The 19831-nt window shown below is 39.1% G+C and overlaps 1 protein-coding gene and 1 long non-coding RNA gene across 3 annotated transcripts; one reads left to right on the top strand and one right to left on the bottom strand.

Moving 5' to 3' along the window:
• Positions 1 to 7674: 7674 nt before the first annotated feature.
• Positions 7675 to 19026, bottom strand: adm2a (adrenomedullin 2a). 2 transcript variants are annotated; one of them, XR_008388560.1, is made up of 3 exons: positions 18891 to 19026; positions 9799 to 10661; positions 7675 to 9683 (listed from the first exon to the last, which is right to left on the bottom strand). XR_008388560.1 is itself a non-coding variant. In XM_053650313.1 (2 exons), exons 1-2 carry the CDS (start codon positions 18968 to 18970, stop codon positions 10241 to 10243), a joined length of 501 nt encoding a protein of 166 aa, XP_053506288.1. In that variant the 5' UTR covers positions 18971 to 19026; the 3' UTR covers positions 7675 to 10240. The 2 variants fall into 2 exon arrangements, 1 of the variants encoding a protein (XP_053506288.1); XM_053650313.1 differs by having other exon boundaries at positions 7675 to 10661.
• On the top strand, positions 13894 to 19451 carry LOC128623330 (uncharacterized). The gene is made up of 2 exons (XR_008388561.1): positions 13894 to 14535; positions 18902 to 19451. It is a non-coding gene; the product is annotated as an uncharacterized LOC128623330 (long non-coding RNA).
• The last annotated feature ends 380 nt before the right edge of the window (positions 19452 to 19831 follow it).

The raw sequence follows: 19831 nt of genomic DNA on the forward strand, positions 1-19831 counted from the left end.
ATCAGGGTGGAGGGAATAATGAATAGTTCCAAATACCAGTCAATTTTAGTACAAAAGCTTAAGGCTACGGCTAAAACACTTACATTTATTCATTTACATTTATTCACTTAGCAGATGCTTTTATCCAAAGCGACTTACAAATGAGAAAGATACAAGCAAAGCGATATATCAAGCAGAGAACAATACAAGTAGTGCTACCATACAAGATCCATTAATTGAATTCCAGAGGAAGCAAAGTGCAGGGTAGAGATGTAAGTGCAATTTTTTTTATTTTTTTTTTTATTATGAGTTGGTTAGGTGTTCATGGAAGAGGTGGGTCTTTAGCTGTTTTTTGAAGATGGTGGGAGATTCTGTGGTCCGGATTGAGATAGGAAGTGCATTCCACCACTGAGGAACAGTTAGTGTGAAGGTTCTGGAAAGGGACCTTGCGCCACGCTGAGTTGGAACTGCTAAACGTCGGTCGCTAATCGATCGCAGATTGCGAGAGGGAACGTAGGCCTTCAGGAGAGAGTTGAGGTAGGAGGGTGCTGTTCCTGACAAGGTCTTGTAGGTGAGCATCAAGGCCTTGAACTTGATGCGGGCAGCTACAGGAAGCCAGTGGAGGGAGATGAAGAGGGGTGTGACATGGGTTCTCTTGGGCTGGTTGAAGACGAGGTGCGCTGCAGCATTCTGAATCATCTCAAGGGGTTTGATGGAGCTGGCTGGGAGGCCTGAAAGCACTTAAGATGAAGAGGAATTTCACCTTTCAGCATGACATCAGAATCAACAAAGGAGTACAGACCTAAATCCAACTATTGCTAATTGGAAATATTGCTAAGTGAAGTTGTGCTAAACTGACTGACTCATACCCAAATAGATTGAATGCTGTGATAAAATCTAAAGGTACTTCAACTAAGTATTAGTTTAGGGGTGTGTACACTTCTACTGTTAATATTATTGTACATATTTCACCCTCCCCCTCTCCCCTCCCCCACTAAAATGATCCTTATTGTTTTTCACTTTAATAGCTTAAAATTTCACAATAAAGGTAGAGAAATTCTGTTCAAGTTCTCACATGATTTTATCTTGGTTTCATTTTTTTTAAATCACAAAAACCTGCCATTTTAACTGGGGTGTGTAGACTTTTTATATCCACTGTAATAATGCCAGCAAAGACATGGCTTGCGTGTCTTTTTTTGCGTTTGCTCGTTTATAAATAGCTTTAAAACAGCCATCTACAACTGTAATTTCAACTTCTTGTAATGGTAGATGAATATTTTCCTGTAACAGCACATCCTGAAGCCCTTTATTCCTTTTATATCACACGAAGTTTGCCGGCAATTCATTTTATTTATTAATTAAAAATTCTGACATACATTTTATTCCTTTATAGTTACATTTATTTGTGTGGAATGTCTGCAAGACAAGTTCCTGTAATCACTTACTTTGTAGCAGCTATAAAGTATCTCGTTTTCTCTCTCTTACAAGTCCCTGTAAATGAATTGTTGCTATAGAAACAATAATGTATTAGGAGGAATGCACTGAATCTGTATAAACCTATGATTTGCAGCTGGAACGACTGCAGAGTAGTTCAACACCTTCTGACCTACACGAATCAAGAATTCAGCAGTGTTGTGGTATAATATCTGTATTTGATGAACTGCAAATATACAATCTTTAACAACAACCTTTCTTATAGTGGATTTAAGCTGAAAATCTGATTGTGGCTTACATGTTAAGTATGTAATCATGACGAAGATAGAGAAGACTTTTCAAGGAGCTGATTATGTTGCTGTTTTGAAAGGCCCACATTGTATCTTTGTAATTTTGTATTTTTGTAATGACCTTTCTCCCACCGCCCCATTACATATGGCTGTTTCCTCGTTCCTTTGATAAAAAATCATCCTTATCACTTTATCACAAGCCTCAAACTGAATCCTCTTTGTATGTATGTCTATTCTGGGTGTGTGAGAATTCCTACTACATCTTCCAGTTGCTTTCTCCTAACTGAAACACAATGAAAACCAGATCTGCCTCGTGGCAAGCAAACAAAAGCAGTATTCTCCTCGTTCTGCTCTTACCTGTTTGATATGGGAGTCTATTTTTGCAAGGTGCTCTTGAAAAAACAGAAAGTCACAGAACATTACCCATCTGGTACACTCATCATGCTTACTCACTGAGATCATGACTAAAGGCATGAGGCACCCAGACATTGAATATGATGATCCATTTAAGAAATGAGGCGTGACATGAAAGTGTAGTGGTTATACATGTGACACACTGGATTGTTTTTTCTTACATAGCGAATGAAAATAACCAGGGATTTTTTTTTGTTACATGGATTTTAAGTTTTGTTGAAAGCGAGGCTTTGCTGAATGTTGCAATCATGGCTTGACGTTGCTACTCATCAGCTGATCAGAGAGACAGTGTCAGATGACTCGGGAATTTGGCCGGATCAGTTTACAAATGTTACATGGACACGAATGCTGTCGCTTACGTTGTGTTTGAACAGCAATACTGTACACGTTGCATTTGAAGGACGTCGGTCGGAACACTTTATTTGAAGGGCACTCATGATGTTTCACAAGCATTGCATAAATCTTTTTTTTTTTCAGTAAGCTTATGATTCAGTAAGCACGTTATCCTGGTCAGGGTTATATATCCTGGATGGGATGTCAGTTCATCACAGGGCATCATGTACACAAAAATTCATACGCCCATTCACATCGAGGGGAAATTTAGATTTACTAATCCACCCACTGGCAGGTTTTTTTGTTTTTTTTTGGGAGAACACTGGAGAAAGCAAAGGAAGTCCACATGGAGACTGGAAGAGCTTTGCACAAACATATCTCAAAACATCTTCCCAAGTCTTAACCTGCTGGCACACGTAACCAGGTGTGAATTCATGATCCTATAAATCAGGGGTGGGCAATCTTATCCGGAAAGGGCCGGTGTGGGTGCAGGTTTTCATTCCAACCAAGCAGGAGGCACACCTGATTCCACCTGTTTAATCAGTTGATCTTGGCTTTCAATAGATTCAGGTGTGGCTTCTGCTTGGTTGGAATGAAAACCTGCACCAACACCGGCCTTTTCCGGATAAAATTGCCCACCCCTGTTTTAATCTTTACAAGAATCCCTGGACCACTAGACTCAAAAGCACCCAAAAGCATTCTAGCGCATTCTATAGTAAGCATGGGTTACTTCATTTTCCCCAAAACTCTGATAGTGTGCCTGAAAAAAATGTTTGACTTGGGTCACAAGTGCCAGCTTGTCCAAAGGGCAAATATACCTTCACTGGCCATTTTATTAGGAACACCTGTACATCTTCACATTCATACAGTTATCTAATCAGCCAATCATGTAGTAGCAGCGCAATGCGAAAACAATCATGCAGATAATGAGTCTTTATTGGTCACATATACAATAAAGCACAGTGAAATTATTTTTTTCACCCCAGCATGTTGGGGTCAGAGTGCAGGGTCAGCCTTGATACAGCTCCACTGGAGCAGAGAGGGTTAACAGTGGTAGCTTGGCAGTGCTGGGGTTTGAACCCCCAACCTTCTGATCAGTAACCCAGAGCCTTAACCACAAAGCCACCACTGCTTTCTTTGGCAAAAGCTAACCAAAACAGAACCTGTTTTTTTCCAGTTGTCAACTGTCCAGTTTGGGTGAGTCTGTGCAGTCAGATTCTTGTTCTTGGCTGACAGGAGAGGAACCTCATGTGGTCTTCTGCTGTTGTAGCTCATCCACCTCAAGGTTTGATGTGTTGTGGTTTCTTAGATGCTTTTCTGCTCACCACAGTTGTAAATAGTGCTTATTTGGGTTATTATTAACTTCCTGTCAGCTCAGACTAGTCTGGTCATTCTTCTCTGAGCTCTCTCATTAACAAGGTGTTTCAGCCTGCAGACCCTCCACACTCAGGATGCTTTTTTGGTTTTCACACCATTCTGTGTAAACTCTAGAGACCGTTATGTGTGAAATTCCCAGGAGATCAGTATTATCTGAAATACTCAGCCCATCTGGTACCAACATCCATGCCACGATCAAAGATGTCCAAGATGATCAAAGATCAAAAAAGTCACAGAGATCACATTTTTTCTGATGTTCGATGTGAACATTTTCTGAAGCTCCTGACCTGCATTTGCCTGTTTTTAATGCATCCTGCTGCAGCCACATGATGAATAGATAACACCATGAATGTGTAGGTGTGCAGGTGTATAATAAACTGGTGAGTGTATATTAGCCATTCAATACATATGGGCAAAACTTATCTTAGCCAAACTGCCTAAATAAGCTGGCTTGTTTTTGGGAAGTGGAAGGAAACACAAGTAGAACATAGAGAGAAACTCTACACAGCCAGTAATCTGAGCTCAGGATCAAACTGGGGATTAACACTGGAGCTTTAAGGTGGAAACACTACCTGCTGTACCACCAGCTTAGAGACTTCATTAATAAAATAAAATAAAAAAACAGTCTTAACACCAGCATTAGACAAACAGATATAGAAAAGTTTAAATAAACTCTCCAGTGTTATCATATATAAAGAATTGTGTGTTGTTATGAATGTGTTATGAAGGCTGAAGGTTATGTAGTGTCCTTATTGGTTTTTGTTTCTTTTGGTCTTGATACTCTATTAAAAACTTGGTTTTATCCTGGTCTTAGTGGTTGATTCAGATTGAAGGTTATTTTATTCATTAATGATGTAAGTGGATTTGGCGAAAAAATCTATTTTTACCACATATAATTTCCCCATGAGTCAAAACATTCAGAGAACTGCAGATTTATGGTATATCGATAATTATCAACACTAAAGTACTTAACACATACACAGTTTATTTGACCTCTCTGCATGGGAATACCCTGCCATCAGGCACAGCCTTTTTGAAGTTGAACTTTCATTGGTCTTTCCTTCACACCTCTTGCACCACTGAGTCAAATATTATTCTGCAAGTCCATAAGTCAGGCAGTACACCCCCTGTTCCTCCTCCCTCTCCCATGTCTTTTTTCCATTGTGGCAATGGAAAGTCTCGTGATTGTGTGACTGCTAGTCACTTATTAATCCTGACTGAGAACCAGCTGAGACGTCATCCCTCCCGATATATACACACATGGATTTAAATGGTTTGTTTTCCAGCACATTGACTCGTATGCACTGGTAACATTTTTCTAGGTTTGATGCTGAACTTCAGCCTGAGGTGCAAAAACATGTTTTCTCCAGTGTGATTTTATGTTGTTTGGTTGGTTGTGAAACGCAGAGCTTTAGATTGCAGTACGTGAGTGTTGTTTCAGCTGCATTTCTAATATAGGTGCTTTCAGATATCCTCTAAAGAGAATGAGCCCCACTGAGCAACTTCTAGCAAGATTGGAGATAGATTTGAGAGGATTCTGTACACTCCTCCATGAAACATTTTGAGCTTCTTTATACTCTTAGGTTTGTGGTGGACAGTTGTGGACCAAATGGTATTTACAGTGGGTTCAGAAATTGTTCAGACTCCTTAAGCTTTTATTGTGTTATACTGTACACTACAGTCAGGTCCATAAGTATTTGGACAGCAACAGAATCTTTGTAATTTTGCCACTATACACTAGCATAATGGATTATAATTGAAGCAATCAATATATGACTAAAGTGTAGACTTTCAGCTTTAATTCAAGGCGTTTAACAAAAAATATTTTTGGAATTACAGCCTTTTTGTACAGATTCCCTCCAATTTAACAGGCTCAAAAGTAATTGGACAATTGACTAATAAGCAGTTTCATGGGCCGGTTTGACCGGTTTCCTCGCTATTTTATGACAGATTAAGGAGATAAAAGGTCTAGACTTGATTCCAAGTGCTGAATTCGCAGTTTGTAGCTGTTCATGGGAACTCTCAATACATGGTCCAAAGAGGTTTCGATGCAAGTAAAGGAGGCCATCATTAGTTTGGGAAAAAAAACCTAAATAGACCAATCAGAGAAATAGCAGAACCTTCAGGAGTGGCTAATTCAACAATTTGGTAGATCGTTAAAAAGAAGGGAATACACTGGCGAGCTCAGCAGCACCAAAAGGCCTGGAAGATCATGGAAGACAACGGACAACGGAAACAGAATTCTTTCCTGGTTGAAGGAAAACCCCTTCACAACATCTAGCCAAGTCAAGAACACTCTTGAGAAACACCTTCATGAATGTAAATACAGAGGGTTTACCTCAAGATAAAAACCACTGATAACGCTCAAGAATAGAAAGGCCAGATTAGACTTTGCTAGAAAACATCTAAAAAAGCTTGCCCAGTTCTGGAACAAGATACTGGGACAGATGAAACCAAGACTAACTTGTACCAGAAAGATGGGAACGAGAAGAGTATGAAGAAGAAAAGGAATGGCTCATGATCCAAAGCATACCACATCGTCTGTCAAACATGGTGGAGGAAGTGCTATGGCTTGGGCATATATGGCTGCCAGGACCCTTCCAAACTCAGTAACTGGGCTAGAAGCAATCTGAATAGGGAGCTGACCAAGAACTCAATGACAACTCTAATAAAGCTTCAGAAGTTCTCAGCAGATATGGGTGAACCTGTTGGAAGAACAACTATCTGAGAAATACTCCATAATCAATAATCAGTATTCAGTCAGGGCTTTATGGAAGAGTTCATAGAAGGAAGGACATGTCTGAGTAAAAGAGAAGAGAGAGAAGCCTTTATTTGTCACTTATACGTTACAGCACACTGAAATTCTTTTTCCACATGTCCCAGCTTGTTAGGAAACTGAGGTCAGAGCTCCAGGGGCGCCGTATCATGGCTGCTTGGGGGTGCTGGGGCTTGAGCCCCTGACCTTCTGACCTCCTGACCTTGAGCCCCTGAGCCTTAACTGTTGAGCCACCACTGTAAACATTTTGTATTACTTATCCATTAGTGTTCATGGCCATAAAGTTTGACTTTGTCACATTTGACTAAAATACGCGATTCCAGTTTTAGTTCTAATGATGCTTGGTACGGTATTTTGTGGGCTACTTTCATGCCACACTTCCAAACCGTGTCGTGTTATGAATGTGGTGTCTGGTAGTTTATTTAAAACTTCCCAAATACTACACTGTGTATTACTGAAATGCCGATCTTTGAGCTCTTCTTAGCCTTCCTTAGCATCCTCCTTATTGTGTTAGGGGAGGAGGGGTTACTAGGTGACTTGACAGTATGCACAAATCTTTCAGACATTTTATTATGGCCATAACTGTATATGTATATTTTTTTATATCCATTACCTGACTTGTACAGATCAACAAGTATCTCTCTTTATTGTGTTGAACGCTCTTTAGTTTTCCTCAATGATAATGAAAGCCGAAGAAAACTTCCGTGTGAGTGCTCACATTAAACCCCGAAGAAACATTTTGATAAACCGTATCACTTTTTTCATGAGAACGTTTTTGCTAGAAGAAAAAGTAGGAGTAAGTAGTTTCTCTACATCTCTGAGTGAGATTTTATTTTTATTTTTTTAATAATTGTTTGCAGTATAAAAGTATGCTCCTCAAGGGTGCCGATAATTCTAGTATAACTCTCTAAGGATTCGTTCTGCAAGTACTATCACTCTTTATCTTAAGATATTTTAGTTAATATGTATAAATTGAATACATTTAATAGAGTGTGTACAGTAGCATACAGAGTATGAAGAAATGCTCCTTTTAAAGATGGACACTAAATGAAACGGAGACATTGTACGATATCATACTGCATCAAAATGCTTTATTTCACACAAAATGTAGAACATTATAAAGTAGAAAACACTGTAACTAAAGAAGGCCTTTTCTTCATGGACGCTCTCAATTTCCTATGCGAAGATAAATAACGAGTTCACATACAAAATGCATAAATACATGACTTAAATAATAGAACTAATAATAATATTCACAAAGTGTACATATACATGAAAGTGACGTTTCATACACACTTAACACACAGATGTACTTAACACATATCAAGTTTCATAGATCATAATTTAGTTACATCATTTTACGGTTCAAGTTAAGACATGAAAACATATATTCCTGCTATAAAGTGCTTCGTGTTTTGGTTAAAATACCAACTGACCTCATCGTAATACAGTGAAACATGCGATTTTGGAGTGTGATCGTGCCCTGAACCTGAACAGACATCAGTGATAACCTCTCTCAGAGTCCTGCAGATTCAGGGCAAAGGTCCTCAAACTACGCTGCTATGATAGGCACGCTGTTTTCACACAAACTCCGATGCACATGGGGAATGATCAACGTCACGCTGTGACGCGGCGATTACGCCAAACCTCCACGTCACTACAAATCTTCCAGCTAGTCGTCTACGTTAAATAAATAAAACACAACAAATAAAACCAAGTGAAAACATACAAACAAACAAAAAAAAAACAGGTTTGGACGGATTAAAGAACACTCTCACCGATTAGCTCTTTAAAAAAGCTACAGATTCACCAGGTTCTCAGCGTTTTTGAAAGCATTTTAATGATCAGTGATAACGAGACAGGAGTAAGTGATAATCGATTACAGCAGAGTGAGCAGTCGTGGGGATCAGAGAGCCTTAAAACACACATTCAGGATTACACAAAGCCGTTAGAATGATCATATAGCCCTTCTACTTAAATATTACAGGCAGATTGGTGATTTAAAAATAAAAAATAAAAACAGTAAATTACAGTGTGATGCAAATCAAGAAATTTAAATAAAACGTCAAGTATCATCAGGTTTTAAGTAGATCGTCGGCGTCTAGGAATGATCGTAGGACGAAGATAAAATTCGCTGTAAAAATCTTCTTTTTTTTTTTTAAAGTTAAACTGTCAAGTTTGAACAGTAAATGAACACAATGTAAACACATGATCTGATCTCTAATCTTGTTGGATTGAATTTGTCAGCAGGATATTTCACGACGCATTTGAGATTACTTTGGTTATGGACTTAACGTGGCTTTAAACAACAGTCCATTTTCAGGTCTGGTCTATTTATTCCTGAAAGGCACAGACAGAGTAATTTCGGGGTGAGCACTACGTCCAAGGCTTGAGACACAATCATTATGCAAAAAAAAACAGGAGCTTTAAAATATATATAACGAGCGTTTCTGGAGCATTCATGTCATTGCAGATCTGGCGCACTCTTGTCTTAGATTTTGGTAAAACTGTAGTCTTATAATTAGTGCAACAGTAGAAATGCTCTTGTTTTCTTCGTTTTAAGATATCTGGCTGGCTGTGCAGGGGACTCTAAAGATTTCTTAAAAGAGGCATTATATTGTATTTAAACTAGCAATTAATTGCAAGAATGATGCCGTTTTTTTCACGTTGTAAGTTACGAATGACATCAGCAAGGGTGCGTTTGATTGGTGTCTGTCCAAACCTGTGTGTTTTAATCGCCTGTTAGGAAATGCTTGGGATGAAGCCATCGTTTGTTTATGACGCTAAGCTCAGCAGGGTTCTAGTAGGAAAGGGCCGAAGGGATTATGACCAGCTCGTTAAATGGTGCTCGAGGTTTTATCGTCACGTCACTATTCATGAATGTGTTAACTAATATCAGTCCAAGGATAATAAAAAAGCTGAGCCACAGCAGTGATATTCTGTTTCAATGTTTCATTGTGTGTTACAGCAAAAACAATACCTTAGTGGCCACAACCAATTGCCCATGATTTATGCAGGAGAATGGAATCAAGATGAGGTGATGTCATCTTTTTTTCAAGCAAAATTTCTTTTCTGAGGTTCTAAAGAGAGCAACAAGAGATGTGAGGTTCTTGACATGGTGGGCTGGTGGTCTTCAACTCAAAAGGATTCAACTTCTACTCACTATGATAAATATATTCTAATATATAATGTAACCTTAAGTGAAATCCTCCTCTTTGTCGATGATGAGAGGACACTTAGCATCACAGACGAGGTCCAAAAAATCCAGCGTGGCACTTTTTACGCAGAAGGAATTAAAGGGATTACAATGTCAGAATGTCTCAGGACATCAGGAACTGAAGACATCCAATTTGAGGCCAAAGACAAGGAAAGACCTTGGTTTTTTTTTTGTGTAAAGAGGTCCAGAAAAAAAGTGTTTTAGCCATGTATATCAGTAACTAGTCATGTATATCAGTAACACCAGATCCTTTCTTCTCAAAAAAGGCACTTTTAATTTATGCATCATGAAAACTCAAAGCACAAGTGGAAAGGAAAAAGAGAAAATTTGACAATCTAAGACTACTGGAAAAAATAGCGATCGTATGCAAGTAGAGCTGTTTTGTTGGGGTTTCGGTTTGGGTCGTAGCCTCTCTGGAGATCATCCATAACTATGCGGGTTATTTGGGTTTATAGGAGCTGAGTCTTCACGTCCGGTCTGGCCGACCAGCTGGTAGAGGCGATGGCTGAGCTTCTGGGCCTGGCACGTACCCAGGATACACCCGACACGCATCAGCTGGCCGTGTTGGTGATGATGACCCCGAACATAGGCATTGCGCCGACCTCTGGAGCTTCTCTGATTTGACTCCGTTCCACGCCCAACAGAATTGGCGGTTGGTTTGTCAGCATTCGTCGATTCCTTAGACAGTGGAGGTGGGTTTTTATAGAGTAAGGCTCTCCATAAAGACGTTCTGTCCAAAGGTACAGCTGGGGCATTGGTGGGATCATCAGAGGATGGATCAGAGTCAGGGAAGACAGTGCTTCCTTCTCTCAGTCGATGTAAGATCGTCTTGAATTCCAACCTGCAGAGTAGAGAAACAGGAAAGTGTTGAATTTCCTGCCAGACATGATCAGCTCAAGAAGTATTCTTTAAGGAAATATAATTATTGTTGGTGTTCCAATAAGGAAACTGAGCCGACAAGTAATTTTTTTTTTTTAAAAAAACCCATCATTCACTGCGTTATGTAAAGTGAGTCAGAGTCTGTAAATATTGATTACCTGATAATATCCATCATTACACAGTATAATAGCTACCAGGTGTACACTACAGAGAAACAACTCTAAAAATAGTCCATGTGCTTAGGAGTGCTATGGCTCTCCTGGACTGATAGTACAGTAAACATTTCAATTTATACCACCATCTGTTCTCATCCATTACAGAATGTTTGCACTGGTTCCTACATTAGGTCATCCTCGTGGAGATCAGCAGAACACACAGTTTAAATCTCTGCTACCTGACACTGACCATTTCAACTGCCTTGTCAAACATTACCAAACTGTTCTCTGGTGGTTACGCAAGGTAATTAATAATCACATAAAAATGTCCAGTTTCCTAAATCAATCAACTTCAGAAATGATGTTAAATGTAACTCAGAAGTGTTGTTTCATGTCCTTAGTGCTTTTGTTTCCAAATCTAATAACCAGCTAATCAGAATTACACAAAAGACATGGACATCCTGAGCACCAGATCTTACAGGCTTTATATGATTACAGAGCTCATGTGGCTGTGCTTAGTTCCTCTTTGAGCGCGATCCAAATAGTCTCTGGGTTTCAGTCAAGAAGCTTAAAAACTAATCCCCTCATCAGCTTCGTCCTTCTTCGCCCCTTCACCTGAAGCACCATTAACACTCATCAATGTTTGCTAAATCCCTAAAAGTCTTCCATGAGACCACCAAGGACTGTAGAACGGGGGGGAGTTCTTCCCCTAATGATGAGGAATGGCGTTAAGATTTCTGCCGAAAAAACATCTGAGTATCAATGAGCCTTGCTAGTCATGGATTAGAACTTGGCAGCCATTTCTGCTTGGCATCCTGTTTCCCTCAAGAAGAGTATGGTATATAATTATACCAATTGTTTTACTCTGAGGAGAAAACTTCACTGAGAAGAGCTTTGCCTACCGATTTGTCCTTAGCACTGTTCACATTTTTTGGAATAACTTCTAACTAACTGCAACACAGCTTCAGGTCTCTAATTAGCATTTTTCTGCTGCATAAAATATTCTCAATTACCAGTTGCGTGATCTCAAGTTCTGGTAGATTTCTGCTTTATGCACGCATATAGTGAAGAAAATGACCACTTTCTGTACAACCAGAAATCCAATCCAGCTAGAACATTTGCGAGTCTGTGAAAAGCTATCTCCGCACAAGAGGAAAAGTAGACATCATCTTTCATGTGCAAAATTAGTAACATATCATCTCTGACGTCTGTTTTTGTTAGCTTCTTTTGACCAGCAATTGGTAGGCTTATGCTTTGGCACGAATTATGATTGGACATGCCCCCTTTTCATTGTCGCCATTAGCTACTCAACTTACATCCAGCCTGGTGCTGGCAAGTTGCCCAGGAAAACTTGTGATGTCTAATGGACACAATGACTCATGAAAATAACTAACCCAAGTGGGAATAAGTAAGGGTATCTAGCCAGTCAATAACCCCCTTAATCTCTGAGAATCTTCTTTAAAAGATGGACCTTTTACGTCCACTTTAGCAATGATCTGTACCTTATGGAGCTACTGAGGCGATAGTGGTTATTTTTTAACAATATATGAGCTCCTTGAGATCTAACTCATAGCCACAAAATACTTTTGTGCATTAACTACAGCACACTTTACCCCAATGGTTTCCAGACCACAGATCCCTACCTACTATAGTGCAAAAACAAAAATGATTCCTGGAACTATGGCCAAGGAACTAAAATCCACCCTACAGTAGTTCCTTCAGTGCCGAAATCTTTGTTTAGTTCCTACATTCCTGAAATCTTGCTGGGTTCCTGAAAAGAAAAAAAAAGGTTCCTGTATTGGAAATGCACCTCTTTTTTTGGTTTAAAACCAAAAGCTGGGTTTATGTACAGCAGCTGAGCTACTAATATTGTACTTTGTGGTCTTTGACTGAAGATATAACCATCAAACATCAAGTTAATTCCCTTCTCCAGTTACACGTGAAGGATGTCTTACATAAATGCTCGTTCCAATGCTACCTAAGAACCGCATATGGGAAGTTCTCCTCAAAATCAACTAGTAAGATGTAGGAACAACCTGCCAGCAAACAAGGATATAATGAAATCAACTGGGGTTCAAAGATGTACTTTCAAGTTTATATTTTCTTCCCTGGAATATGTGCACTCTGAGAAAAAGAGTACTAGATGTGTATAGTTACCTAGAAAAGTTCATGAAGCATGAAGGTACCATCACAGTGGCAAGGAAAGGTACAGTTTAGCACTATTTTTAAAGTGTGGATTGACAGAGGTGTCTTTTTCTTCTACACTGCTTGGTGAAACTCTCATTTCCTGGCAAGTCTCTGAGCATGAACCATTTTTAGATTTCAGCTTGTTCACCTCACTGGAAACATTCAATTTGCCACTTTCATAATTTTCCCTTCTGTAGCTTAAGATTCACCATTGAGAGGCCTACACGTGTTACCTGGTTCCCCAAGGAGAACCAAGACCTAGGAGAGCCAGGTTAATCTGTCTAAATATAGCAAGCCACTCACTTGCCCCAGTACAGTATCCTTATTGTTTGAATGGAGGGAGAAATAAATTGGTGAAAGGTGAATTGTTGCAAACTGAGACCCAGGATTGAGGAACTTTGAGGACTTATAGTTCTGGGTCAGTGATATAGGAGTTTCTGTGATACAATCAGCTACTCCTCAGTGCTCAATACTTGCATACATCTGCCTACTGAAAAGTCATTGTGACTTCTTTATTTGAACTCGGCCATAGTAGGGCTACCAACCTTAGCTATATACAAAAATCAAGAGCAAAAATTTGCATCCCCTTAGGACAAAATGAAGATAACAATTTCCATTCACACCAACAAGACTTTTATTATACTGGGTTTCGCACAAGTTTACTCCTTATCACAAATTATTTCAAATGTATGTCAAGAAAGTTGATCTTTAAGAGTAACTAACATAGACTGAAAATGAAATGACACAATTAATAAGGGCTGAGACGGTCTCGCCATCTCTGAGCTTCTGTCCTAAATGGAAATGTCCTCTGGGAGAGAGCGGAGAATGTGGAATGTAAATCTTAACCGCTAATCCACAGTGGAATTCTGCCTGACTACAGAACACCATCTGCGTGCTCGTCTGGGCCCGATACTGACTACCGGAAAAATATCCAGACACTGGAGTAATCGGTTTCAAACCAGGTTTAGACTGGTATAACAGAATCTATGGTCTGTTTTCAGTTCAGGTTTTACACGCTAGCAATGAACTGAGCGCGTAGATTAGCAAAGCATACATGCTATCTAATCTACTGAACAAACCTTGAAAAAAAAACATTCCAGTGTAAGATGTTCTGTCACAAGATAAACAATACCCTTGACCTCTGGAGAAAAAAAAAAAAAAATCAAATAATAAATATTGATTCTGGACATGTTTGACATTTATTCAAATACTAAGGTAATTTAAGGCTATTTTCTGTCCACATAGCACTCATATACACCATGTATATGTGGCGTATCCACAGACAGTGTCGTGTCAATCACAGCCGGCAACGAGGTCAGTGGCCTGAATCCTGAACCACGTCGGATGAGCTTCAGACACGGCAGACCGGCTTTACAGCAACATAGCTTCTGTGAACGAGACGCTTCCCTGCTGCGCGTCTAAAATTCACTTTCATTTGGCTGCTTGCTTCCAGCTTCCAAATATTACATTGCCAACAAAACCGCAGGATGTCAAGTAAGGCAAATATTTCCAGATGGTGTGATTTTTACAACTATTTGAAAGGAGGTTCTGTGATAATGTCCCTTGTTTAAAACAGGTGACTAAAAGACATGACAGAAATGTGCAAAAAATAGAATACATAGATATGTATACGCTGTTTCCGAATGTATAAAATGGTATTACTTGTCAGACTGTACAAGACAAGTCCACACAGGATTTCTTTTTTTGTGTATGTGTGTGATTTAAACTCAGCCACAGTAGGACCACAAACCATAGCAATATACAGTCAAGAGCAAAAATTTGCATCCCCTTAGGACAAAGGAGCAACAAGACATTTACTATGTTGGGTTTCGCACAAGTTTACTCATTATCCCAAATTATTTCATATGTATGTTAAGAAAGTTTATCTTTAAGAGCAACTAACATAGACTGAAATGAAACGACAGAATTTCAAGACAGTCCATGCAGGATTTCTTTATTTGTGTGTGTGTGTGTGTGATTGTTACGACCAAAAAACGCTTGATTTTTCTGAGGCTTTTTTCAAAATTTGCGATACAATTTGCTGAGTTTTTGTTCTTTTTTTTGTTGCAGAAAACTACTTGAATTGGTGAAATTGCACTTGTAATTTATATGTAATTGTAATTGTCTTGCGCAGTGATATTTGTTGGTAAATTAGCCGTACTCATGTTCGATGCACGTGACTCACCAGCTCCTCCTAATATTGCTGCGTTTCCTTGATTTTGCGTTCATTTCTGCGATCGCATAGTGTCAAAATCCTGGAGGGACTGATAAGATTATCGCAATCAAATCTTGGCCAAATTCTGTCTGACTGTCTGATAACGTGTTCTTCATGTCAGATTATACGATAAAGATCCTCCAGACCCATGATGAAAGGAAATGATTACGTTTTGCTTTAGATATCAATCAGAGTGATTTGGGCATGCGCAGAAAATGGTGTCGCATAATCAGAAACATTCTTTAAAGTGATGTTGAAGTAATACCGTAAGTAATTAGCATGTTTCGTTTAGGTTTTTTTTTTAATTGTCACTAACATGTATGTAGCTATCCCGTGAGTGTAGCTACCGTAATTGTAGCTATCCAGCTATCTAAAGGTGTCCACCTATTGGTGGCTTTTAGATAAGTGTCACGTGGACGCAGTGGACGTGGACACACTCTGGGATATAAAACAAAATCATCTAGAAACTACCACAACTTTGTCGTCGCAATTGTACTAAACAATTATGCGTTCTAAAACCGCCGATCTCATTTTTTAGATGACTAAAAATTCTTTTACGATGTGCAATTTTCTGTGAAAAAAAATCATATTATATTCTCGTTTTGTGGAATAAAGAAAGCGTTAAATAAAGAAAAAAAAATCTTTCAAGAAAGACAGTTTGAGGAGAATTCTAGGAAATGGCTTTGCCCACCTCACTTTCACCACAAGAACAGAACATTCAGTCTCTCATTACCGGTACATGATGTTTGCTAACTCAACTCCCTGAAGAGCATAGTTTTAAATCTGAGCTTTCCTCCTGCAATCCATCGTGGCAACGCAGATGTTAAAGCTTCAGCAAGCTGTTGTGCTTCACTGTCCACCTGTTCAAAGTAAACACTACATCTCTTCGTCACCTTGAAGTTTCAAAAATTTCGTCTGCTTCAACCGCTCGAGTCTACTGAATCTTGATGAATGGCATACAATATTAATTTCATTTTAATAGTAATAATGATAAACGTTATAAATAATCCAATTTCTTGGAGACCACATACACGGCACACTCTTGGGCTTTCCTGGCAGATGAGATGAGTTGAATCTAATATCTTTAAAATTCCTCAAACATGCGATACATGGTGTTTCTGGTACAAGGACCAAGAGCTGCTGGTGTACAATGCGTCTTAGTACATATAACATACTGATTATGCCCACTCAGAATGGAAAGAAAAGGGTGCTGCTGACTCATTCACAGTCCACGCCAAGCCGCAAACATTCAAGGAGCATGTAATTTGCCCAGGATGGCTTAAAATTGCCTTTAAAAAGCAACCAGTGGATCCAGGCACATGTCCAAAATATCACTCAGCCAGGAGAGGGCACACTGACACTGCACAATCTCTGCCAATTTATCTGACAGACGCTCAAAAGCTTTACAACTAAAACACCAATGCCCATATTTGGCCATAAGTCACTTCCTTATTTGGTTATAAGCCACTTCTGTTAAATATATATATATATATATATATATATATATATATATATATATATATATATTACTTTTACTGATCTCCAAGTTGGAAAAATGAACTGCGTTGGAAACGGCGCTTCGTCATCACCATTTACTTTACTCAAATCGGTGCAAAAGTTTGTACCCCTCGTGATTTCTGGGTGGGGGGAAACAGTATACTGCAAATTTCACAATTTCTAAATGAAATGTAGGTGTATCCTGCAACAGAGGAATAGCTTAAAAGGAAAGGAGCCAAGGATCTGATCTGAAGAAGGAAGCGCAAGACGTATCTGTTAAGAGTTAAAATAGATGTCATAAACAATGGGCAAATAACTGCCAAGCAGTTGGGGAGAGATTTAACAGATACACTTAAAAACAAATGATTTAAACGGGCTGTAATTTGGTTTCACGGTAAAGCTTATAGGTAAAAGATACATACTATAGGTACAAAAGGTACCATTTAGTACCCTTTTTCTAATAAAGAATAGTATTATAAGGGTATTATAAATAAGAAGTTCTACAGGATACAAAAGAGGTGGGAGCCTGTTATTTATGCAAAAGTTCGAGGATATTTAGAATGCATAGTCTACTTAAAACGGAATTTATATTATTTCGATTTTTTCAACTATTAATAACAATATGTAGACATTTTTACACTCCTCTGTACCTTACATAGCCGATGTAATGAGTTGCAGAGCACTAATATGGAGACATGACTCATGTAAAATTGGCTTGTTCGTCCAGTCTGATGCGCGCTCTTGTGTGTAAAAATGTGGCGCGCGTGCACACGGACTTGGCAAAGCAGCCAACTGATAAAACCGGTCTGTGCACCAGAGTAGATGAGAAAAAGAAAATCCACACTGATCATATAATTAACGGCCCACAGATATTTGAGAATTTTCAAATCATCCATTGCTCAACCTTGAAAAACGTTTCGACTTGATTCAATTATTATCAACATCCAGTAGGCTCTTTGTCTATCTCAAATTGCTCTCTAAACGATATACACCTCTATCAAAATCTCACCAGAGCAGCTGTAATATTAAATAATATACAGCTGGTAACAGATAAGCTTTCAGAGAGAGAGAGAGAGAGAAGAAGAAGAAGAACCGCATAATAATGCTTAAAGTAGCCTAGTTCTTCCTGTCTTTGTGTTTACATTACCAACACAAACACCAGGTTCAAACACTCAGAAGAATCTACTAATCTATACCATTCCTTGTCACTGGGGTGGATCTCTCAAGTGTACACCTTTTGTACCTGCATCTTTTTCCTAAAATGGTACTGGTGTACCTTCAAAGCATTACTCTAAAAACTAATTATGTACCTTTTCTAATAGTACACTACATCCAGATGAAAGATACATAAGTGCAAAAGATAAGGGACAAGAAAATGAACACTTTAACACAGCCTTTCTTCCTTTTCTTTTCTTTTCTTTATTACTGGGAGTGTAGACTTCCTACATGGGTCAACCCTGGACATGTACGCTAATTAGTGTCATTGCGTCACAATGCATATCCTTTTTAGCGCACTTCTATATAGGCGGTAAGTCAATTAGGAACTCTTGGCGCGAGAAGCGCGCGCGTTACCGGCGGCACGTCTGCCTCTCTCTGTGACCTTGTTCATTCAGCCGCTATCTGCACTCTGTCTCTCTCTCTCTCTCTCTCTCTCTCACACACACACACACACACACACACACACACACACACTCTACAACAGGGCCACTAGTATGGAAAATCTGTTACTTTCTTGGATTTTTCCCAACAAGTTTGGACACGTTGCGCGCGCGACAAAAAAAAAAAAGGCTCAAATGAGCAAACTCAAACACAAGATAGTGTCTTATCTCTTTCCAGATGAGATATCTGTCCACATAGAGTCAACAATAATGAATTAAGTGTGTGTGTGTATATATATATATGTACATATTGTTATGAAAATAGCATATAGGTCATTTCTTGTCAGCCGCGCGCACTCAGTCTTGAATAAAAACACTAAATAATACAAATATTAACCATCCTTGGATTCTTCACTATTTTTTGACGGATGTTGCCATGCTCTTACGTGATGCCCCATTTCCCCCCTGCATGCACAAGGTAGCCTATGTATGCTAAGGAACTATTGTTTGAAGTAAAAGCGCAAATGCAATGTGCCTACCTGTTTCCCAGCGGGAGCGCGTGAAGCTGGAGGCACAGGAGGCTGATGCAATACAGGCTGAGAGGGAGAAGTGAATGCATCGTGGACGAAGATATCTCTCTCTCACACACACACACACCCCTGGGGAAGGACACACCACCTGGACAAAATTGGAAGGGACTCCCGAGATGTTCCTAAAAATAAAGATCCGGCCTGAAAAGGCTTTGCTTTGTATTTGGACCCTGTCACGGGGGGGGGAGAGAGAGAGAGAGAGAGAGAGAGTATGACTGCTGTTCCATCCAGAACTGTATGGCAAACATTATTATTATTTTTTAAATATTATGCATCAAATGTGCAGCAAAATTGTCTATAGAGGACGCTTTTAAAAAAAAATTGTTTTAAAGTCCCCTACACACACACACACACACACACACACACACACTCACTCAGTCATCTGAATGAACTTTTGCAGTGCTGAATTCTTTTTTTTTTTTTTTTTGCAATATTCAGCTGGACTCAACCCAAAACAACACTAACTGGTTCATACATGCAGTCAATAAAACAGACCAAAATATTCTCATATACATCCTATATGTATCCTATATATTTATATTGCATTATATAGATTATACTAAAACTGACTGTAAATAAATAATTAGAATAAATACATACGATAATTATATATTTAATTTATTTAGATGACTCACCTTTGTGTTTTATTTCTCCGCGCAAAATAAATGATGTCTTAGAGTTTTCCCCTCTTTCTTTTTTTTCTTTCTTTCCTTCTTTCTTTTTTTTCCCACGCTGTGAGTGAAGTCTGAACTCTTCTGAAGTGGGACTGACATTGGTGAGTTTAAATAGGAAATGGGCGTGGCTTAGCCGGGGAGCGCGTGCCAATTCAAAGGTGCGTCATATTCAATATTCCGTGTTGAGCCCTAATAGGTCTCTGTGTGTAGACTAGC

Source organism: Ictalurus furcatus, chromosome 19, assembly GCF_023375685.1.
Source record: "Ictalurus furcatus strain D&B chromosome 19, Billie_1.0, whole genome shotgun sequence".
NCBI lineage: Eukaryota > Metazoa > Chordata > Actinopteri > Siluriformes > Ictaluridae > Ictalurus > Ictalurus furcatus.

Excerpts from the sequence above, each read along its gene's own strand:
- adm2a (XM_053650313.1), bottom strand. The coding sequence starts at position 18,970 with ATGCATTCACTTCTCCCTCTCAGCCTGTATTGCATCAGCCTCCTGTGC. Across the intron at positions 10,662-18,890 it reads GCGCTCCCGCTGGGAAACAG|GTTGGAATTCAAGACGATCT; the intron begins GTAGGCACATTG and ends TCTACTCTGCAG.